Raw genomic sequence first — 18517 nt, forward strand, 5'->3', positions numbered from 1 at the left:
AGAAATATGGGGCATAATAATATTACTTACAACTGGATAGGCACATTCAGCTTGGGAGGTGCAATCTCAATTTTAAAAGGTGGCAGCCCCGTGCCCGACCACACTCAAAGCACATACTTCCATTTTTAAGATAGCAATTCTTTTTGCTGGATCGCCCAAGACAAAGCTTGGAATTAATTGAAGTCTGAGAAGTTATAGAGAAGTAATACAAAAAAAAATGTGAAAAAACCTAATAAAAGGGGTGATACTCTTTCTTGGCGCTTACAAAAGCTCAAACATTTTCTACAGAAATCTCTTTAAAAGAGGATTTTCCAGCAGGTGTGTGTTTAAATCACTCACAATAAATGAACAATGGCTTTGCAATGTATCACATTTCCTAAAAAAAACTGAACAAAATCTGGACATTTTATGCAAAGCCTCTTTCTTTGAGTAGACTATAAATGTATTTTTTTATAGCTAAACCATCAGGCTCCCCACTGAGAAAAGATTTGTTTTTTTTACAATCCATTATTGAAGCTAATGCACGGGTCATCTGTAAGACCCTGTCACAATTATATTATTTTTCAACATAACATTTACATGTACCTGGTGTACTTAATGTACCATTAATCATGTCTAAGAATATTGTATTAGCGATGCATTCCCATGCCAAGCCATGCCATGGCAAGCTCAAACAATTTATATGGTTAATTTGCATTATTTGTCTAATGTTATTCCTAAAGGATTACACATTTAATTCAGTTTTTCTGGAATTTTGTAATCTAATATTTTAATGCATGTAAAGCATATAAACATTATATATATATATATATATATATATATATATATATATATATATAATTTTTTTTTTTAATTTTGCCTTAAACACTATTGGGCATTTTAATTTACATTGGTCATGTCTATGGAGCTATCCCAATAAGAACAGTGGGAGATAATAATATATATTAAAAAAAAAAAAAAACTATTGTAATTGTAAATAATGTCTGTATTTTTTTCTAGGAAACTATAGTCGTTCAATGGAAATGTGTAAAATACAATAACAAACACAGAAAGTTAGTGTCAAATGATCTAGTTTTTTTGATGAATACTGATATTTTTTTTTATTATTAATAACAAACATAAAACGTTGAAGTAATGCATTACCTGTGTAGGTTTTTTTTTTTTTTACAATAAAACTCTCTACACTCGCTGAGGAGCACACAAACCTTGTTTGCCTGTCCCATTTCCAAATCCAATAGGTACCACTGAAAGGGGAACAAGACTAAAATATGCGCAAGAACACAGAAATTGAAGTATGGAACAATGCTCAAAGGTGCTTTGGACTGTTGATGGATGGACAACGACACCTGTGCCTTCTGCCAGTTCTGTTGTCAATTCAACGCGTTCTTCTTTCTATTCCTTAATGATATTATCTTCAAGTATTGCTCATCCTTGTTAGACAGCTTTTTAGGTCTTCCAGTCCTGGGTTTGTCAATTACAGATGATGTTTCTCTGTACTTGTTGATTATGCTTGAAAATCGAGTGATGCGAGCTATTTCACTCAGTGTTTTTCCTTCTTTATGCAAGTCAAGGTTGTTGTAATAGTAGGAAAACACTAGTGGATGCTTTGAGTAAATTATAGATGCTCATAATGCATCAGAGTAGAAAAATGCAACATGTCTAAGACTTTTACACAGCATATATATAAAACACTCCTATAGAAATACCAAGACTATATTCACCCATTTTCTGCAAAATCCATGGAATGGAAAGTTTCTCATCAATGGCTGAATAAGGTTGCATGAAGTAAATGAGTTCTAAATAACAAAATCTGAGTCTACATCATAGACTCCTTATTCAGAGAGGTGTTTGAATTTTTCAAACCAGTTACTTGAATATGAAGGTACTCTACAGAGACAAGATTAAATTCTAATTAGGATTTATGACATTTAAGAAAAAAAGTCACTACCAAATACCTAATTAGTGGCATATTGTTTTACTTAAATTACATTCAAACATATTCAAAGAATACATAGCCAGTTGTTAAAGTAGTTTGTAATGCAATGTAATTACTTAAATGCAAGTAATTAAGTTTAAAGTAAGAAAATATGCAACTAAATAAGAGTATTGTTTCAAGATAATGTAGCACTGCGTAAAGACAAAACCTAATTTAAATTAGCCTTGTCTGAAACCTGTGCTGCATACACTTATATTTTAAGTTTCATAGTTTAAAATCCAATGCATTTTATATCAAACTTAAATATATGATATCAGGCTCATTTGAATGTGTTTAAGGAAATGGACTCAGGCTAGGTATATTTCCCTTCCTTCTAGTAATTTTTAAACCCCATTTCCAATTAACAGTGGTTTGACATTGATTGGTATATCATAAGCCCATGATGACATTAAAGCTTTTTGGACCACTTTCTGCAAACAGCAATATAAACAAGTCTATGCATGTCAAGATCATTCTTTGCCATTGTATATGAAACTGGTCTATCATTTTGTTAACTATTAAATTGCCAGTACTTCTGTGATCTATCTGAAGCGATACTGGGACTTATTAAAGCACCAGTAAGCCATTGAGGAATATATTATGCTATAAACAAATTATCAAACATTTATAGGTAAACACAACTCCAATTAACGTACAGAAGACAAATTAGGACTCTTCGATATGTATATGTAAGCACTTAGGGGACTACCACAGTATTTGTTCTAGGCAGAATGCTAGGTGCCATTTCTATTTCTTACTCTGTTCCCAATTTGGTTTTCTGATACCAAGATATCATGTAGAGGATCTTTTTCAAACCTTTTAATCAGCAAACCAGTGTGCTAATTGAGCCACTAAAAGCCAATCGTTTTTGACAGCTGCCTGTCCAGACCAATGACGTAGTATAGAGGGACACATTGGATTTATCAGAGTTAACAGGGTTAAGAAAAACGACTGCAGTGTATGACTGACAGGCATAATGGATTTTAAATAACGATCTTGTTATTGTACAGTATCTAGCAACACATATGCATGGCTTTTAATGTAAATAAAAGGCTTTCATAACTTAAACTAATTCATTAGTGGTTTGATCACTGTCTCACACATGGCCATTGCTATAGTACTTGCTTTAAAGATTATGCTATATGCATAAAGCCCAGTGGTTAGAAAATGGTCTATGCTTCTAATAAAAAAAAAAAATAAAAAAAACTCTTGAGGGGCTTTATGTTCACTCTGCCAAATCACTGGTACAATAAGTCTACAGGTGATCCAAAATGAGAAATGCCGTGTAACAAAGTAAAACCAATCAAGGAATGTCCAAATAATGATGTTAACACAGGGGTCAAAATATCTTGTTATTGTTGCCCTACTATTGTTACCCTTACATAAATATAATACAACACAGCATTAAAAAACTTTATTCCAAATGTTATATCACCAATTCCCATGTCTTTTTATTTTTTGATAAGAAAGTATCTGAGATGACGAACCTCATTACCACAAATGGAGGGATTGCGTCTGTGAAAGTATCTTGCAATATCCCAAAGGAACATTTACTTTTGACCAGGGTCAGACAGATGATAAAGGCACAATTACTAAACTAGCATGTGCACATACTTGTGGTACAGCTCTAATAGTCCAACTAATTCAAATTCTGTCTTTAGTTCCTCTAGAGATGAATAATCTTTAACTTCAAATGCTGGGAGCCTTAAACAAAAAAGAAAAGAAAAATGAGGTTAGTGTCAATATCATAAGCATTTGTAATCAAGGGCTAAATACTTGTGTTATGGTCTCAGGAGATTATTTTTCTTTTGTATTTATTATACATTTTGTACTTTTTTATTGGGCAAACAGTTTTTTTTAAATATAACGCTTACTGTTTACATCCACATGGCAGTTGCATTTCACAAAGAACACTCATCATTTTTTCTTTACATTTCTTTCCATTTGAGTCAACATCCACCTTTGAGGTCTTCTGCAGAAGAAGGTAGTCCTTAAGCAACACAGAAATTCTGTTTTAATGTCAGTGATTACAACTGAATGTTAGTACCACCATATCCACTCTGAACAGCATGGTTGTGAATTATTTAATGACCTGGGATTTAATGGGCTTGTAACATCATAATAAATATATCATATATGGATAAGTACTACTGTATAATTGCATCTCAGACTATATTGGGAAAAAAGTCATAATTAAGCATGTTACGTAAAAAAAAAAAAATTAATGAATTAATGGATGAGAGCACTAGAGTTAGAGAACCATTCATCGGAGACAACGAAGACAACAAAAACACAAGAAAGAAAACTTGATTATAAACCTTGTATAAACCTACAACAGGTAGGAGAGACTAGAGACTTGCATTACATTAGCATTGGGGAGCTTGTTGTTTATTTATCCAAATGTTGTGGAATCCATTTATTACTAATAGTAACAAATGCGTCTGAAGTGAATTACTTTAGGTTATAATTGCATCTCAGGATTCTGGTGAATTCATCACAAACTACTCGAGAGACGATGCAATTATAACTTTAATTTACTGCAGCCCATCTATTATTCTACATGTATAATCTACTTTTATATTTCTAACTAGTTTTGCAGCATCAATGGTTTGTTTCTATCCTAGAAATTGCTACAATTAGTAATATTAATGCAATTACTACAATTAGCCACTAGAGGGACTTCTCAGCGTGGCAAGATATTTTCAACATCAGAAGTTTTTGCATTATAATTCAATTCACGTTTCTTATTTTGCTTTTACATGCATTTCAAGGGGCTGTACAACAGTAGTGGCCCCTGTGAGATGCTAGGGCATTGCTATTATTAGTCGTAACATATTTATTATTCTTATTTATTATTTTTTGTATTTTACTTTTGGTATTTTTTAAAACTGTAGGTCAACATAACTACAAGATCCTGGTGATGAGGACCACATTCTACGTAATTATCATATCAATGTTTCTACATGCTGTAATTTCAGGTTGGCTAAACCTTATTGTCCACAGTTGCACAATCTTCCAAACAGCTGATCTGCATTTTCCTGATACTGGAATCGGATGGCAAGGAAGTTAATCCAGGGGAAAATACAGAGTTCAACAAATGATCACCCTCTGCATTTACAAGTGCTAATTTACAAGGCCTTGAATTCAGTTTTGGTTACAAGTATCGGTCTAACAAGCTCAAATTAATAAACAGTAAATCCTGAATTTACGAGTACCAAAATATTTTTGTCTGTGTAAGTAAGTTGTCTTTGATATTCATTTGTACATCTCAGGTTTTCTACCTCATAAAAGCAGGTGGCATCCTAATTCAAATTGATTTAAATACAGAATTTACTGTAGCACCATCCTTCCCCTGTACTATAGAGATGCACAAGTAATTAACTGAGATAAACATAGCTAGTCAATAAATCAGTGACTTCAACCTTATCAGGAGCCATCTTAGACATAAATTATTAAATTACTTAATGGCTCTAATCTGTGGGGAGGTACTTAGTATTCAGCAGTTGCCTACATAAAACAGTATAGATGAAATAAAAAGCATGAAAGTTAGTTAAGTACAAAGCAGTGTGTTAATAAGGAACAAAACATAATGTATTGCAATCCCATAGCTCAAGTACCATGTAGATGGCCATAAATTGTATAATACCTCCAACAGACCTATAATAAAATTAAATAAAAATTTTAAGAAAAAAAATGTGTATATTATATATATATAATTAGTTAACAACTTGCTTAAACATACAAAAAGTCTACTTAATTTAAACTGCCATCCTGCTTTCACTGGAGCACTGGCCAACATTTGCTCATGAAGCCTGTGTCATTTCAGTGGCAGGAGCAATGTCCGATGACGTAAAGAGGCTGATTTGGGTGACTGAAAACAATAACAGGGGTGAATGAAAGTCAGAAGCGCTAACATACAGAACTGTATAAAACAAACTAGCCTCCTATCACAATCAATTATTAACCATGTCAGACAAGCAGAAAATATTGTACGCTCGAAATACCTTTATGCTTTTTCTTTCTCCCTGCAGTAGAATCAATATCAACTTTCCTATGAACAGTCTCCCGGTGAGTCCCAGTTGTGAAGTCCATTTTTCAATGATTTTTTTATATTTGGTTTTTGCCCTCATGTGATCTACCTGTAGCAGAGCTGTCCTAGTCTCACCCTGACTCCTCTGCTCACAGTCACCCCGAGGGCTTTGGTATCTTACTGATTGCTCAGCAACAGTCGTGAAGTTCTGTTGTAGCCAAAGAAGCAGTTCATGGACCATGGGCTCGGAAACAAGTGTTGTTGCCTTTTTCAGTAGACCCAGCTTTATATCGATGCATTGTTTTCTTGTAAGCTGTTCAGAACTGACAGATACATCAGGCAGGCTAGATGGGTAATCAAGGGGTAGATGAAAGATGAGCTTCAATAGTAGCTTTTCTGTATATCCATCAACTGTAAGCTGAATTCTGAATGTGAGTCCTTCAGTCTCTGCATTTAAATGTGACGAAAAGCCATGAATAACAGGCATACATAAAACAGTAAATTACATAATTATGTGGCACTGGCATACAATGTATTATTTATTTAATAAGTTCAGTTTTTAGCTTTGTTTGTGTTTCAAATAGCTGTATATCACTACAACGTAAACTTGATTGTGTCACTGCACCAATACATGTACTTCATAAAATGGTACTTTTATAAATAACTCCTAGTTCTTTAAAACAAGATCATGTCGAGGGCTCAGAACCAGAGGTGCGTAAGTGATATTTTTGTCAAAATGGCAATCAAATTAAAGCTCTAGTAGAGATCTATCTAGTGTCAAAAGGACCTAACTGAAATCACAAACTGCATTGAAAAAAGTGAGAAAGTAATAGACACAACTGCAAAATCTAGGTAAACTTAGTGCCAGGAGGGAGGAACTAGCACACTTACGCCCTCCTCGCCCTGTGTTGCATTGTGGGATGGCTGATGTCAAAATGGGTGAAAAAAAGCTGTAAAATATAGCTTTGTGTAAAACAATATCTAACTTTTTGTGGATATTTTACTACAGTACTGTACTACATTCACTACAGAATAAGAACCAGACCATGTCAATTGTAGAAAATCCTGTAAATTATATTTTACAGTAGTATTTTAAGTATAATTTATGAGATATGACTGTATATGTGAACATTTATATTTTAAAGATACATATTGATGTCTTAATTGTTATTACATTGAAGAAAAACAAGTCTGGGACAGAACTAGTTAAGAAAACCACACTTATCTTCAAAGGGTATTCATTTCAGTGTGTTATTATGGTGGAAAATCTAACTTTTAAGCAAAATTTCTGGTGCTATTAATACTTTTTTAAATTTTCTTCAAAATTATATTGATACTGTGCATGTACTAATAAATGGCAATTGAACACAAACAATCAAAATCTTATTTTTGCTCCCCTGTAAAATTATGAAAATGTCACTTACGCCCCTCTGGTTCTAAGCCCTCGATGTCAGTGTTGACATTTTACAGCCAATATTGATGTTGGTTTAGGCGTGAAATTGTAGGGAAAGAGGGCCACCTGCTGTCGCTCGTATAAAATGTAAAAAAAAAAAATGTTAAAGCATTTCGTTCTTGTTGAATCTATCAGTACATAGGCTGCATTGGTGTTGCTTTAGCCTTTGTCTTACTAACAGAATATTAAGCAAGCCATTAGTTAAAATATAAATACAGTATTAGCCAACAGAAATAATGTCTGACGTGGCCATATAATTTATTTGTGATGTTGCATTCCTTATTTCGACTCGCCCCTTGTTTTTTCTTTGGGTTTTAATCATTTTTGCATTATTAAAACACCTGTTAAAGTTAAGTATTGTGATAAATAATAAAGTAATATTGTGTTACATGTAACAGTTACATAATTTAGAGTATCACCTGACTGTCCGAGCAACTCAAACTCGTCCTTCTCACAGAATATAGCGGTTAGAGCCGATATTTCTTCTACTGCAACCTCAGACATCATGGCATGACTAATGAAAGTTAAAATGTTCAAATTGTCAAAAGATGTCTACGTCCCTGAACCACTGTCCGCCACACAATTATGTCCGATCGGTCTGCGTTCGCTTGTCATATAGTTCCGTGAAAACGGATGTGGTGCTTTGTTTTTACACAAAACAATACAAACACGAAAGATAGGCTAAGTTTAATTTGAAGAAATAAACAAAAAAAAACTGTTTATGTATGCCTAAAAAGGTACAGGATAAGTATTGATTGTATATGTACAGTCTTGTATGCATTTAATACAAATTGTTTTACAGTTTCACTGTTTATATTTACTGCACCACCATTAATGTAAATAATACAAATAAGCAGGATACTTCGCTCTCTTCCCTCAACAATTCCCTCCTAAAATTAAGTTTGTATGCTTATATATCCCTTCAGATTTTCTGACAGGTGGCAGTTAATAATATATTGCTATTCTTCCAGGTAAATGCACAATTTCTAATTCAATGCCAATATTTACACTGAAGGAATGTAATCTCAGTTAATTACACTTCCCGGAAGCATACCCATACATGATTAATTTATGACACGAAGTTATACATTAGTTAATCCAAGAGAACACCAAAGGTCTTTCAGGTGAGACATCTTTGATTAATAATGGTCAGTATTTTGCCACTGGACATCACGGTCTGTGCATTTATTAACAAGAAAGGTCAAGTGCTGAGTTTAATTTGTTTCGCATTTGTGGGTCTGCATATTTGAAGAACCACTGTCCTAACCTTTTGTTCAATATATACCACATGATGCCACAATGTGTGTCTGTTTTGGTTTTGCTATTAACTAAATAACTGTAAACTAAAGTCTTTCTACGCAGAGGTATAGTTCTAACTTGATGATTTGTGCTTTTTTATACTACTCATCAGCATGGTAAAAGTAAACTGTCCAATTTAAAACAAAACAATCCAATATAAATCTGAACATGCTAAATAGCTTAGCTGTTTTGGAAAGTTTGATCAAAATATTTTTTTATAAGCTTTCATTTTTTATTATTTTTAGCAGGTTGCTTTCCAGCTCTATATGTTAACACTCTACTAAGACACACGCATTTACTAAAACAATCATTTATACCCTTACTTTCATATCAATCAAAAACAAAAAAATATATACAAAGATTAACTTACATTAAACATACACATTGCATTTGAGGCTACTACAGCATTTACATTCTAACATATGTACAGTACATACCAACCCATGTGGATTAATGATTATTATTTATTCAGCTTTTTACCCTGAACGCATACGAACCCCAAACAGACAAATGGGAGCATTGACAACATTTGAGTTTATTTATATTTATGAGCAGGTTTTTATTAGTAACTGTTGCCTGTACGTTTGTTCAGTGTTTGTTTGTTTTTCGATCAGTACAAAATACCTCTATTGTACCAATTTGTCACAAAACAGAAATTAATAAACAGCAATACACTGGCAGACATGTCAAAAAAAAGTTTAAATATCTAACCTTTTTTTTTTTTTTAATCTACATTTAAAATATTTAATAAATACAACAATCAAATGGCTGGACAAGAGGTTGTGGATGTCTTGCCCAACTAGATCTTGCTCAGCATTCAGTCCCAGTCCACTGCCAGCAGTGCAGAGCCATCCACCATGTGGAAACATTTGGAATTATTTCTTGATTGAGATTTTAACTTAGCAAACACCACAGGTGGGCAAATTCTGTAACAGAAGAGGCTATGATCTTAAAGTCCAATCGGAGTAATCAGAACCCTACTTTTATTGAGCTCTTATGCTGCTGGGTGGAATAGTCACAGACAGATATACATTTATAAACCCAAAAAGTCTATATTAAGAAACCCTTTAAAAAGAGAAAGTTCTGGGGTTTTTTTTTTCCCCATGTTTTGATTTTTTTTAAACAATATATAATGTAAGTAAAAGCCAATTACAGTATTTATGTTATACTTTTTTTTTTTTTTCTTCTGTCCAGGATATGAATGATATCTATAATACATATTGAAGAATTATGAAGTCCAGCGCCACCAAGCCACTTTCGTTCTATCCCAAACAGCCCCAAGAGAGTCCAAAGCTGGGCGGACATCAAGGATAGTAAACTGATAGGTCTGTTTATCAACTTCTCCTCCATCATAGTAATCAATCACATATCGCACTTCTTTTCCACAGCGGTTGACAATCCAGTCATGTCTGTCAAAAGGCAGTTCATACCTGTAAGAAAAGTAGTATAATGCAAGGGTTAAATCAAAATCACAAAACGTATGAATCCTTGTTTCTAATTCGACTTTGGTTGACTGAATGTTCCTGCTCTTTGTGCTTAGTTGCAGTGTTTTTTTTATATATTTTTCAATTAAGTGATGGCCAGATTCAATTACTTTAAAACTACAAAAAAATGAAAAAAGGGTGAAATACAAGTAAAAAAATATATATAACAATAAACATCTTTATGTAAATGTTTTAAATATCTGTGTTTAATGGATACTTACTGGCTTAACACGGTTTTATTATAGACTCACATTCATTATGGTCCAACAAAACCATAAAAATGAAGATACACAAAAATCTAAAATATCTTACCCCATCCATGAGCGTATTTTGGCTCTTGGTGAGAATTCTTTAGCTTTGCCTCCAAACCGAGCCAGAGATGGTCCGCATGGGCATTCCCTAAGAAATGCAAAGAGAACCTCGAACATTTAAATGAAATCCAGACAGGTTTTATTCTCTTTGGGATAAAAAAAGCCTTCTCTCTCTATGCCATTCACTTTCACAGCACTTCCTCATCGTGTGATAACACATCATAGTACAGTGTTGTTGAACAAATGTCAATGGGTCACAGCAGCTGCTGCCTTTCACCAAAAGTCGGATTCGCAAGTCCGACTCAGAGTGGAAGCAGGTTGCATCTTGTGAACTTGGAGAAACAGGTCTCCCTCGCTACTACAGAAAAACACTCACTCAGCATGAAGGGCTTCCCATTTTAATATTTCCTGCCAAGCCTGTTCATTGTTCTGGTTATGAATCTTGATAATGTTGGTCATGTCTTGAGGACCAAGATCATCCTCTTTCCAGCGCCACCTAGCAAAATGAGATTTAAATAAGAATATCGAAATCTGGAAGCAATTTAGAGAAAAAAAAACAAAACACATTTTAAACCTTAGGTATTAACAATACATTAAATGTGTTAACATTATAGTACTGCTGTGAATAACATTTAAAATACAATTTGACACACAAATAAGTAATTGATTACATAGTTCAACAAAGCAGTTACTGTTTTTTTCCCCTTTTTTCTGAACTGCTTACATGGTCTACAATAGGGTTTCTCAGACTTTTTTTGCTGGGCCACTCCTTGAAAATGTTTCAAGCTGTGACGACCTCCCATCCCCACCTCCACCCTGACTTTGCGGTGCGATATCATATGAAATTACTGTACATCAGTGGTTCCCAACCTTTGCTGGCTCATAGGCAACAACACTGAACAAGTAACGCACCGCAGGCAACAGCATACTTTGTTCTACCTATCAGTCTGAAGAAACATGTGCTTGTGGCAAGCACGATATAGGAGACAGCATTGCTCTCCCTCAGCCTAAGGAAACATGTATGTGTGTAAAATAAAATATAGGACCTACATCCCAGACAAGAACCCAGGGGGGGCACCAATTTAATTATGGAGGGGCACTTTAGGGGTTGTACAGTGTTTTCACATATATAAAAAATACCCCACAAAAACAACTGTGTTGATTAAAAATAAGAAATCTGCAATGGCATAATCTGAAGCAAAACTCAATTAAATGAAGTGGGGAAAAAACAGGCACACAATTGTGTAACTTCCTGCAATTTAGCAAGTGCCTTGAAACCCCCCCCCCCCCCCCCAACTTTAGTATTATACTCTTTTTTAAATAAATTGCACTAAAGTAAAAAGTAAAATAAATATATAAAGAACATCAAAAAATACTTTAATGCTGAAATTAAATGCTGAGTGAGATTGGAGCCGATTTAAGAAGCTGACTGTGACTAGAGAAGTACAAGAAATAAGAACTGTCAACACATAACTAATGATTTGAAATGATCGCCAGCCATATTTTTCTCTTAACAAACCACAAATGTAATATATTGTGAGCAAGAACAGAATGGACCCCAAATGTATTTATATATGCATCATATCATAGTGTAGCGTGCACAGGGGTAGGGGTCAAGGCTGGCAGGTGACGCAATCAAATATGAAGACATAAGCCCGATACCAGCTCCTGCAACGGTATCAGAGCTACAGGTAGTGGACAAAAAAATGGAAACACCTGGGTAAATGAGGGACACCAAGTATATTGAAAGCAAGGGCTTCAACAAAAAATTCAAATAATCTGCCTGCCCAGTGGACCAAAAAAGAGGATATTAAGCAAAATAGCCACACTTTTACATGTTAGTTTGGAAAAACCGAGTAAAGAACTGAACCAAAAACTGCATCACAGTATGCACGGCTTAGTAAGAAAACTTGCAACAACAAAAAAAAATGGATACAGACCCGAGATACGTTTTCTATTTGTCATTTTTATTTTTAAAGCTTTTTTTTGTGGTGAAATATTATAAGGTATTTATGGTTTAAACAAATATGTTAAGTTCCTGCCTGGGTTTGTAGTAAACAAAATTACTATAATAACAAATATGATTTTTAGTCAAGAAAAACAAAACAAAACAAAGTTAATTAGCTGACCAGTAAAACATGGCGCAAGGGCTGACTTCATAATACGTACTTTACTTTTAGGGTTTAAGTGTATATGCACTGCAATGAAAGGTTAGGACAGTATTTGTGATCATGTGACCCCCTTTTGGGTTGGGACCCCCAGTTTGAGAAACGCTGGTCTATAATATTATTTGTAAAACAAACAAACAAACAAAAAGAAAAGAATCATGGACCTACGTATTAATTTATTTACTCACCCCTTTCTCAGCATTGCATTCCAAAACATCTGTTCAGATGGGTAGACCCATTTTTTATCTGAACCAGCCCTGGGAATAGTGGACACTTCTCTGTTCACAGGCAGGGAAAAAGGCTGGTCCTGGGCTGGTGTCTGGTTTGGAGGGGGCATCTTTAAGAATTAAAATAAATTAAAAGGACTTTAGACATGCGTATTACTTTAGAATTTAAACATGTGGTCACACAACAACAAAAACAAGAAATTGTACATATTCCCTGCCTAGAGTAAAAATACTATTGAAGGAATCAGACATTGAACAACATGTCGAATCTTATAACAAATGCCCGTGCAGTTTATCAAACTTGCAGTGTGGTCATCATGTCCTAGATGAAAAAGTAGGTCACCTTGACCTAGAGGGGACCCAAGAGCGCATGATTATTATTATTATTATTTGTTTATTTAGCAGATGCCTTTATCCAAGGCAACTTACAGAGACTAGGGTGTGTGAACTATGCATCAGCTGCAGAGTCACTTACAACTACGTCTCACCCGAAAGACGGAGCACAAGGAGGTTAAGTGACTTGCTCAGGGTCACACAATGAGTCAGTGGCTGAGGTGGGATTTGAACCGGGGACCTCCTGGTTACAAGCCGTTTTCTTTAACCACTGGACCACACAGCCTCCTACCACAAGCATCATCACAATCAGATGCATAACAAAATACTAAGGAAAAAAAAAATCTAGCTGTTTAAACAAGTAATCATAAATCACATCCCTATTAGAAAGGGTGAACTTCAGCAGAGTCCCTTTCATCAATTTCTACTGTACCCAAAATTGAGCAAGCTGGCATTTCTAATTAGGCACTGTACTTTTCAAGCTTCAACGTTAGCAGATTCACATTATCAAAATAAATTAAAGCTACTAACATAGGCAAAGAGATAAAGAGATGAATTAATGTAACGGTTTCTGAACACCAGCTCATACCATGTTTGCTGGGTCGATGTCATGAGGCATTTTGTCTCCACCAGCCGCTGCCTTCATTGGGCATTCCACAAACTCATAGGCCCTCTCCTGGTGCGCTGGGACTGGGGGACCCCTGTTCTGCTCTGGTGGGGTTGACCCAGCAGCTTGGTGCATTGGGCATCCTGATGGTGGGGAAGCTGAAAACACACACACACATATATATCAATTAACATATCAGTCCATTAAAACAGTCAGTGGGACATAAAGTTTAGGAAGCATCTGAAGACACATACTGGTTGTTCTTTCTAGTACAGGATAAAGGAAATGTAATTACAGGACCAAGCACACCAGAAGAGTGTGTTATTGTACATAAAAAACATCTAGTTCATGTAAGAGAGTTTGAAAAACAGTTGAGTAAGCTATGTTTGTACAATCAAATACTTTACAATCTAAAAACGTAAATTATTTCAAAATAATGTAAGATTTAAAGTGTAATTTATGTATTGTATTATCAAGCAGAAGCATTAAAAAAAAAACAACACAGAAATTTGAACTCACTAAGGAGTCAGGTAAAAATGAAACAAATGGACTTTAACTCGCAGAACCGATTAATTTGCTTACAAATTATATCTAAGATAGAAAAGATGCACCTCCCTGTTGAACAAGGTGCTTAGTTGGCAGGAAAACGGGCACTAGGCTATTTGAAACTCCGACTTTCCCTAAAAGGTATTAAAATGGTAGATCTTATAGGAATGGTGGTGTCCTTTCAGAACAATGCACACTCTGTATAATAGTCCAGTCGAACCGTCCTACTTACAACGCCATGGCATGTGTTTCTACTTTTTATTTTGTCCTGCTCCTGTATTATAAATAATATTGTGTTGATTCTAAGAGCGTGTTACTTAAACTCAGAGACAGTGCACTATGTTCATACCTGGTTGACTGTCTTGATGCATTGGGCACCCAGGTGGCGGGGTTGCGGCATGCTGTGCTGCTGTTACAGTTGATGGCTGAACTGTAGAACTTGAAGCTGTGGCACCCATCCTTCCAGAAGTAGCCTGTATTCCCTGGCCTCGCCTCACAGACCAAATATAATGACCTGATAAAGACAACATGATGTGAACATGAAACGTAACTTATAGGGTAACCTGTGCTTTTCCGTTTCATTAAAGTTTAACAATCATTAATTTAAAAAGCCAGCTACCTTCTGTATGTCATGTTGTATGGTAACGTATGGTACTGCAATTGTTGTCATTTCGTTACCGCACAATGTTACACGAATAACCTTTTTTTAAAAAAAAAAAAATAAATAAATACTATATATAAAATCAGTGAAACCTAAAAACGAATGTTTTACCATCAGGCATTGTAAGACAAACTGCTGTTTTATAACAACCTTCCATCGCAAACCCACGTGCATTGATTTTGAACAAACATGACTAAATATTAAATCGTTTTTAAATCATTTAAATTGTATTGTTATAAGACTTTGTTGTTTAAAAATAAATAAATAAATAATTTTATCTTTATTAATGTAGATTCTAACGTATAAGACTTACCTACAGTTCCTTACCACCTCACTTCAATGTCAAACGTAACAGTATATAACTTCCCCACAATGCATCACTTTGTCGTGGAACATGTATACAGCACTTTCAGTAACGTCATTTCCTATTTTTAACGGGGCTTGGCGTGGTGTTGTCTTTTTTCCTCATTATCAAGCAGGGATGGGACTCGGAAATTTTTACTCTAGTGGGGATCATAGATTTACATGACAGACATTGTCAAGTAGTATGTTGATATTACTAAACTGTCAGTGTCATTGCTGTTTTGCTTTGTTCAATCGCAGTCAATTGTGGGCATTGCGTTTATTGGTTTGTGTATTTTCTGCTGTAAAACAGGCATACTGCTTTCTTTTCATTTTTTCAGTAGACCCCTTAATTTCCAAGTAGCGGGCTTTAAAAAACTTTAAGACTACATATAACAGATCAAAATAACGGATTCAACTCCCGTAATAACCCCTGAAACCCACAAGGGATAAATTAAGGGGTATTTCCTCCTACCTTAAAACGTGCATGCAAAATAAAAGTGCATTTAAGGTTGACGAGAATTAAGCAATTAATGATACAATTAAGGTCATTTTAAGGGGACACATTAAGGGGATTGGTTTCATAAAGTCTATAAACTGGCACATGTGGTTTCCAGATATTCAGTTAATTGTAATTCAGTAAGTTATATGTAATTATTTGCTGCATGACTATAAACCAGACTGGAGGACTCGAGTCGCATTTTTCGTGACTCAGACTCAAGTCACGGCCGCAGAAGAATCGGACTCGGACTCGAACATTTGTGCTCCTTGACTTGATGATACTGACGACAACTCCTTTTTTTATTTTCGTACTTGTGCATAATAAAAACCCACCCAACAAAACATTATCCAATCACTGGTTAGCCCTGTTGTCTTTGCAGCCAATCATAGTAAGAATAAGAAACGAGGTAGGTTGCAGTGTACACACACGCCTACTCATATCCAACTGGCTGTAACCCCCCCCCCAAAAAAAAACAAATTCAAATTCAAATTCAAAAATGCTTTATTGGCATGACGAGAGCGCTCAGGTATTGCCAAAGCTTTTATAATACAAAACAGAAATAATAAAACGGAAATACAATTACAGAACCTAACAAACACAAAAAAACAATGTTCCCTTCCCTTTGAACGATATAACTCCCTCCCTCCCTCCCTCCTCATCAACAGTAACCCCTGGTCATGTATGCAGGGTGTCACACACTGTCCCTCAGGTTGTGGCAGGCAGACACATACTGTGCTGCTAGATTTGCAGTTCGCTCCTCCTCTCCTAGAAGGATGGGGATTTTATTCGAAATGGAGAGGAGGTTAAACTCTGCCATTTGTTTTTTGAATTGGGGGATATATCTCTCCCGTATCTCTGTGTATTTTGAGTAAAAGTTTAAAGTTTAGCTTCACTTTGGATTTTTGTACTGCGTTTTAATTCTTTAACGAATTAGATAAAGGCAGAATACTGCATCCATGATGAAACGAACAGGTAATTGGTGTAATTTGTTTATTTAGCAGACGCCTTTATCCAAAGCGATTTACAGAGACTAGGGTGTGTGAGCTATGCATCAGAGTCACTTACAACAACGTCTCACCCGAAAGACGGAGCACAAGAAGGTTAACTTATTGGTAACACAATGAATCAGTGGCTGAGGTAGGATTTGAACTGGGGACCTTCTGGTTACAAGCCCTTTTCTTTAACCACTGGACCACACAGCTTACTCCAACAGTTTACCGTTCATTTTGATTGTCCTTTCGCTGCAAAGAACCCCTCGAAAAAACGAACAAAAAGCTTGGACCCCCACAGGCTTGTTATAACGAAGGTGCACTCTCTCCCTGAACTTAGAATGACTTGTTTCGGTTTCGCGCGAGTTCGGGCAATGTCTAAGCCAGATTGGGAGATTTTACCCAAATTGAAGTCAAAGTAGATGTTATAGTCAAAGATGAAATTAACTTTAAATTTCTTACCTGTGTCGTGTTATTTTTAGGTACGCGTTAAAAAGTGGTACTCAGCACACTGCGCTTGCTCGCGCATGCCTAAACAACTTCCAATAAGAAAGCAGGGAAGCACCCATTCAAATCTCGTAGGTTACGCTGTTTTTGGTCGTTTACATCTTTTTTTAATTTAATTTATCACTTTCCAGTCTTTTATGTTGTTTTTAAAGTATTTTTCCACCATTAAGAAAGTAGTATGCAAATATGTATGCAATACATTGGGTCTTGTACATTTTTATTTTACTTGTGCAACTTTCAGGTGGACTTCTCGTGAATTGTTTTTTGCAAAAAAATAATGTATCATTAATGGAGAATGTACCTCTCTAGACAATAGGAAAACACCCATTAGGTCGCAGTTGATTGCACCAAAATGTACCAAAATATGACATCGTGCCACTTTTTGCCATTACGAGTCAAGTTGTGGTACGCATACCACATTCTGACTATGTACCACTTTCTAACACTACACCAGCTCTATAGTTCACATTACAGCTTCTATCAAAGTGAAAAACAACGTCCACAAACTGCAACTTAAAGCTTATCTATAAACTTCAGGTACATTCAAACAGTATTCCAATTCTAAGAGAAAAGATACGTGACAGACAAGTTGAAAAAGGCCTGCAAATAGCATAATTATAATCAAATAATTTTTTGTGTTTTTATTTTTATTATTTGTGCATTTTTCCTGAGGGATATCGGACAATGTTCGTTAGGTAAACTGTTCCCCCACTACTACCACTAGTTGAATGACAATTGATTTGAATTTGTTTCAAGGACTCAAGACTCAAAGTCAACAAGTCGTCACTCAAAGTCAATGAGTCGTCACTCAGACTCGAATGATAAGGACAGTGACCCGGGGTTTGAGGACTACAAGTCTGCTATATACCTATATAAAAAAACAATTTGCACATCTCGCAGTATTCCCCGGTAATACAAATCATCAACACAAGCTTCTAAAAAAAAAAAAAAATCCCCCATTCGACTTTCTAAGTTATGTATTCTCAATAGCTTTGATCAGAAATGTAAATAAATTACTCTGCAACAGTGATTCCTGTGGCACACATACAGCAAGTCATAAAGTAAGCAGCCACGTATTTTCAG

At 35.3% G+C, this 18517-nt stretch overlaps 2 protein-coding genes across 6 annotated transcripts; both read right to left on the minus strand.

Moving 5' to 3' along the window:
• Positions 1–3374: 3374 nt before the first annotated feature.
• On the minus strand, positions 3375–8054 carry rwdd3 (RWD domain containing 3). Of its 4 annotated transcripts, none has more exons than XM_034028092.2 (4): positions 7878–8054; positions 5980–6452; positions 3908–3965; positions 3375–3679 (listed from the first exon to the last, which is right to left on the minus strand). In XM_034028092.2, the coding sequence occupies exons 1-4, from the start codon at positions 7963–7965 to the stop codon at positions 3642–3644; spliced, it is 657 nt and encodes a 218-aa protein (XP_033883983.1). In that variant the 5' UTR covers positions 7966–8054; the 3' UTR covers positions 3375–3641. The 4 variants fall into 4 exon arrangements, 3 of the variants coding, with proteins under 3 accessions (XP_033883983.1, XP_033883982.1, XP_033883985.1); XM_034028091.2 differs by having other exon boundaries at positions 3850–3965; positions 7878–8053; XR_009330756.1 differs by lacking the exon at positions 3375–3679 and adding an exon at positions 5718–5846 and having other exon boundaries at positions 3849–3965.
• A 1153-nt stretch (positions 8055–9207) lies between these two features.
• On the minus strand, positions 9208–17410 carry LOC117416744 (holocytochrome c-type synthase-like). 2 transcript variants are annotated; one of them, XM_034028130.3, is made up of 7 exons: positions 17390–17410; positions 14783–14947; positions 13870–14045; positions 12909–13057; positions 10929–11048; positions 10554–10640; positions 9208–10187 (listed from the first exon to the last, which is right to left on the minus strand). In XM_034028130.3, exons 2-7 carry the CDS (start codon positions 14889–14891, stop codon positions 9986–9988), a joined length of 843 nt encoding a protein of 280 aa, XP_033884021.3. In that variant the 5' UTR covers positions 14892–14947; positions 17390–17410; the 3' UTR covers positions 9208–9985. The 2 variants fall into 2 exon arrangements, with proteins under 2 accessions (XP_033884021.3, XP_033884020.3); XM_034028129.3 differs by lacking the exon at positions 17390–17410 and adding an exon at positions 15408–15511.
• Between the last annotated feature and the right edge of the window lie 1107 nt (positions 17411–18517).

This window comes from Acipenser ruthenus, chromosome 12, assembly GCF_902713425.1.
Source record: "Acipenser ruthenus chromosome 12, fAciRut3.2 maternal haplotype, whole genome shotgun sequence".
In the NCBI taxonomy this organism is placed as follows: domain Eukaryota; kingdom Metazoa; phylum Chordata; class Actinopteri; order Acipenseriformes; family Acipenseridae; genus Acipenser; species Acipenser ruthenus.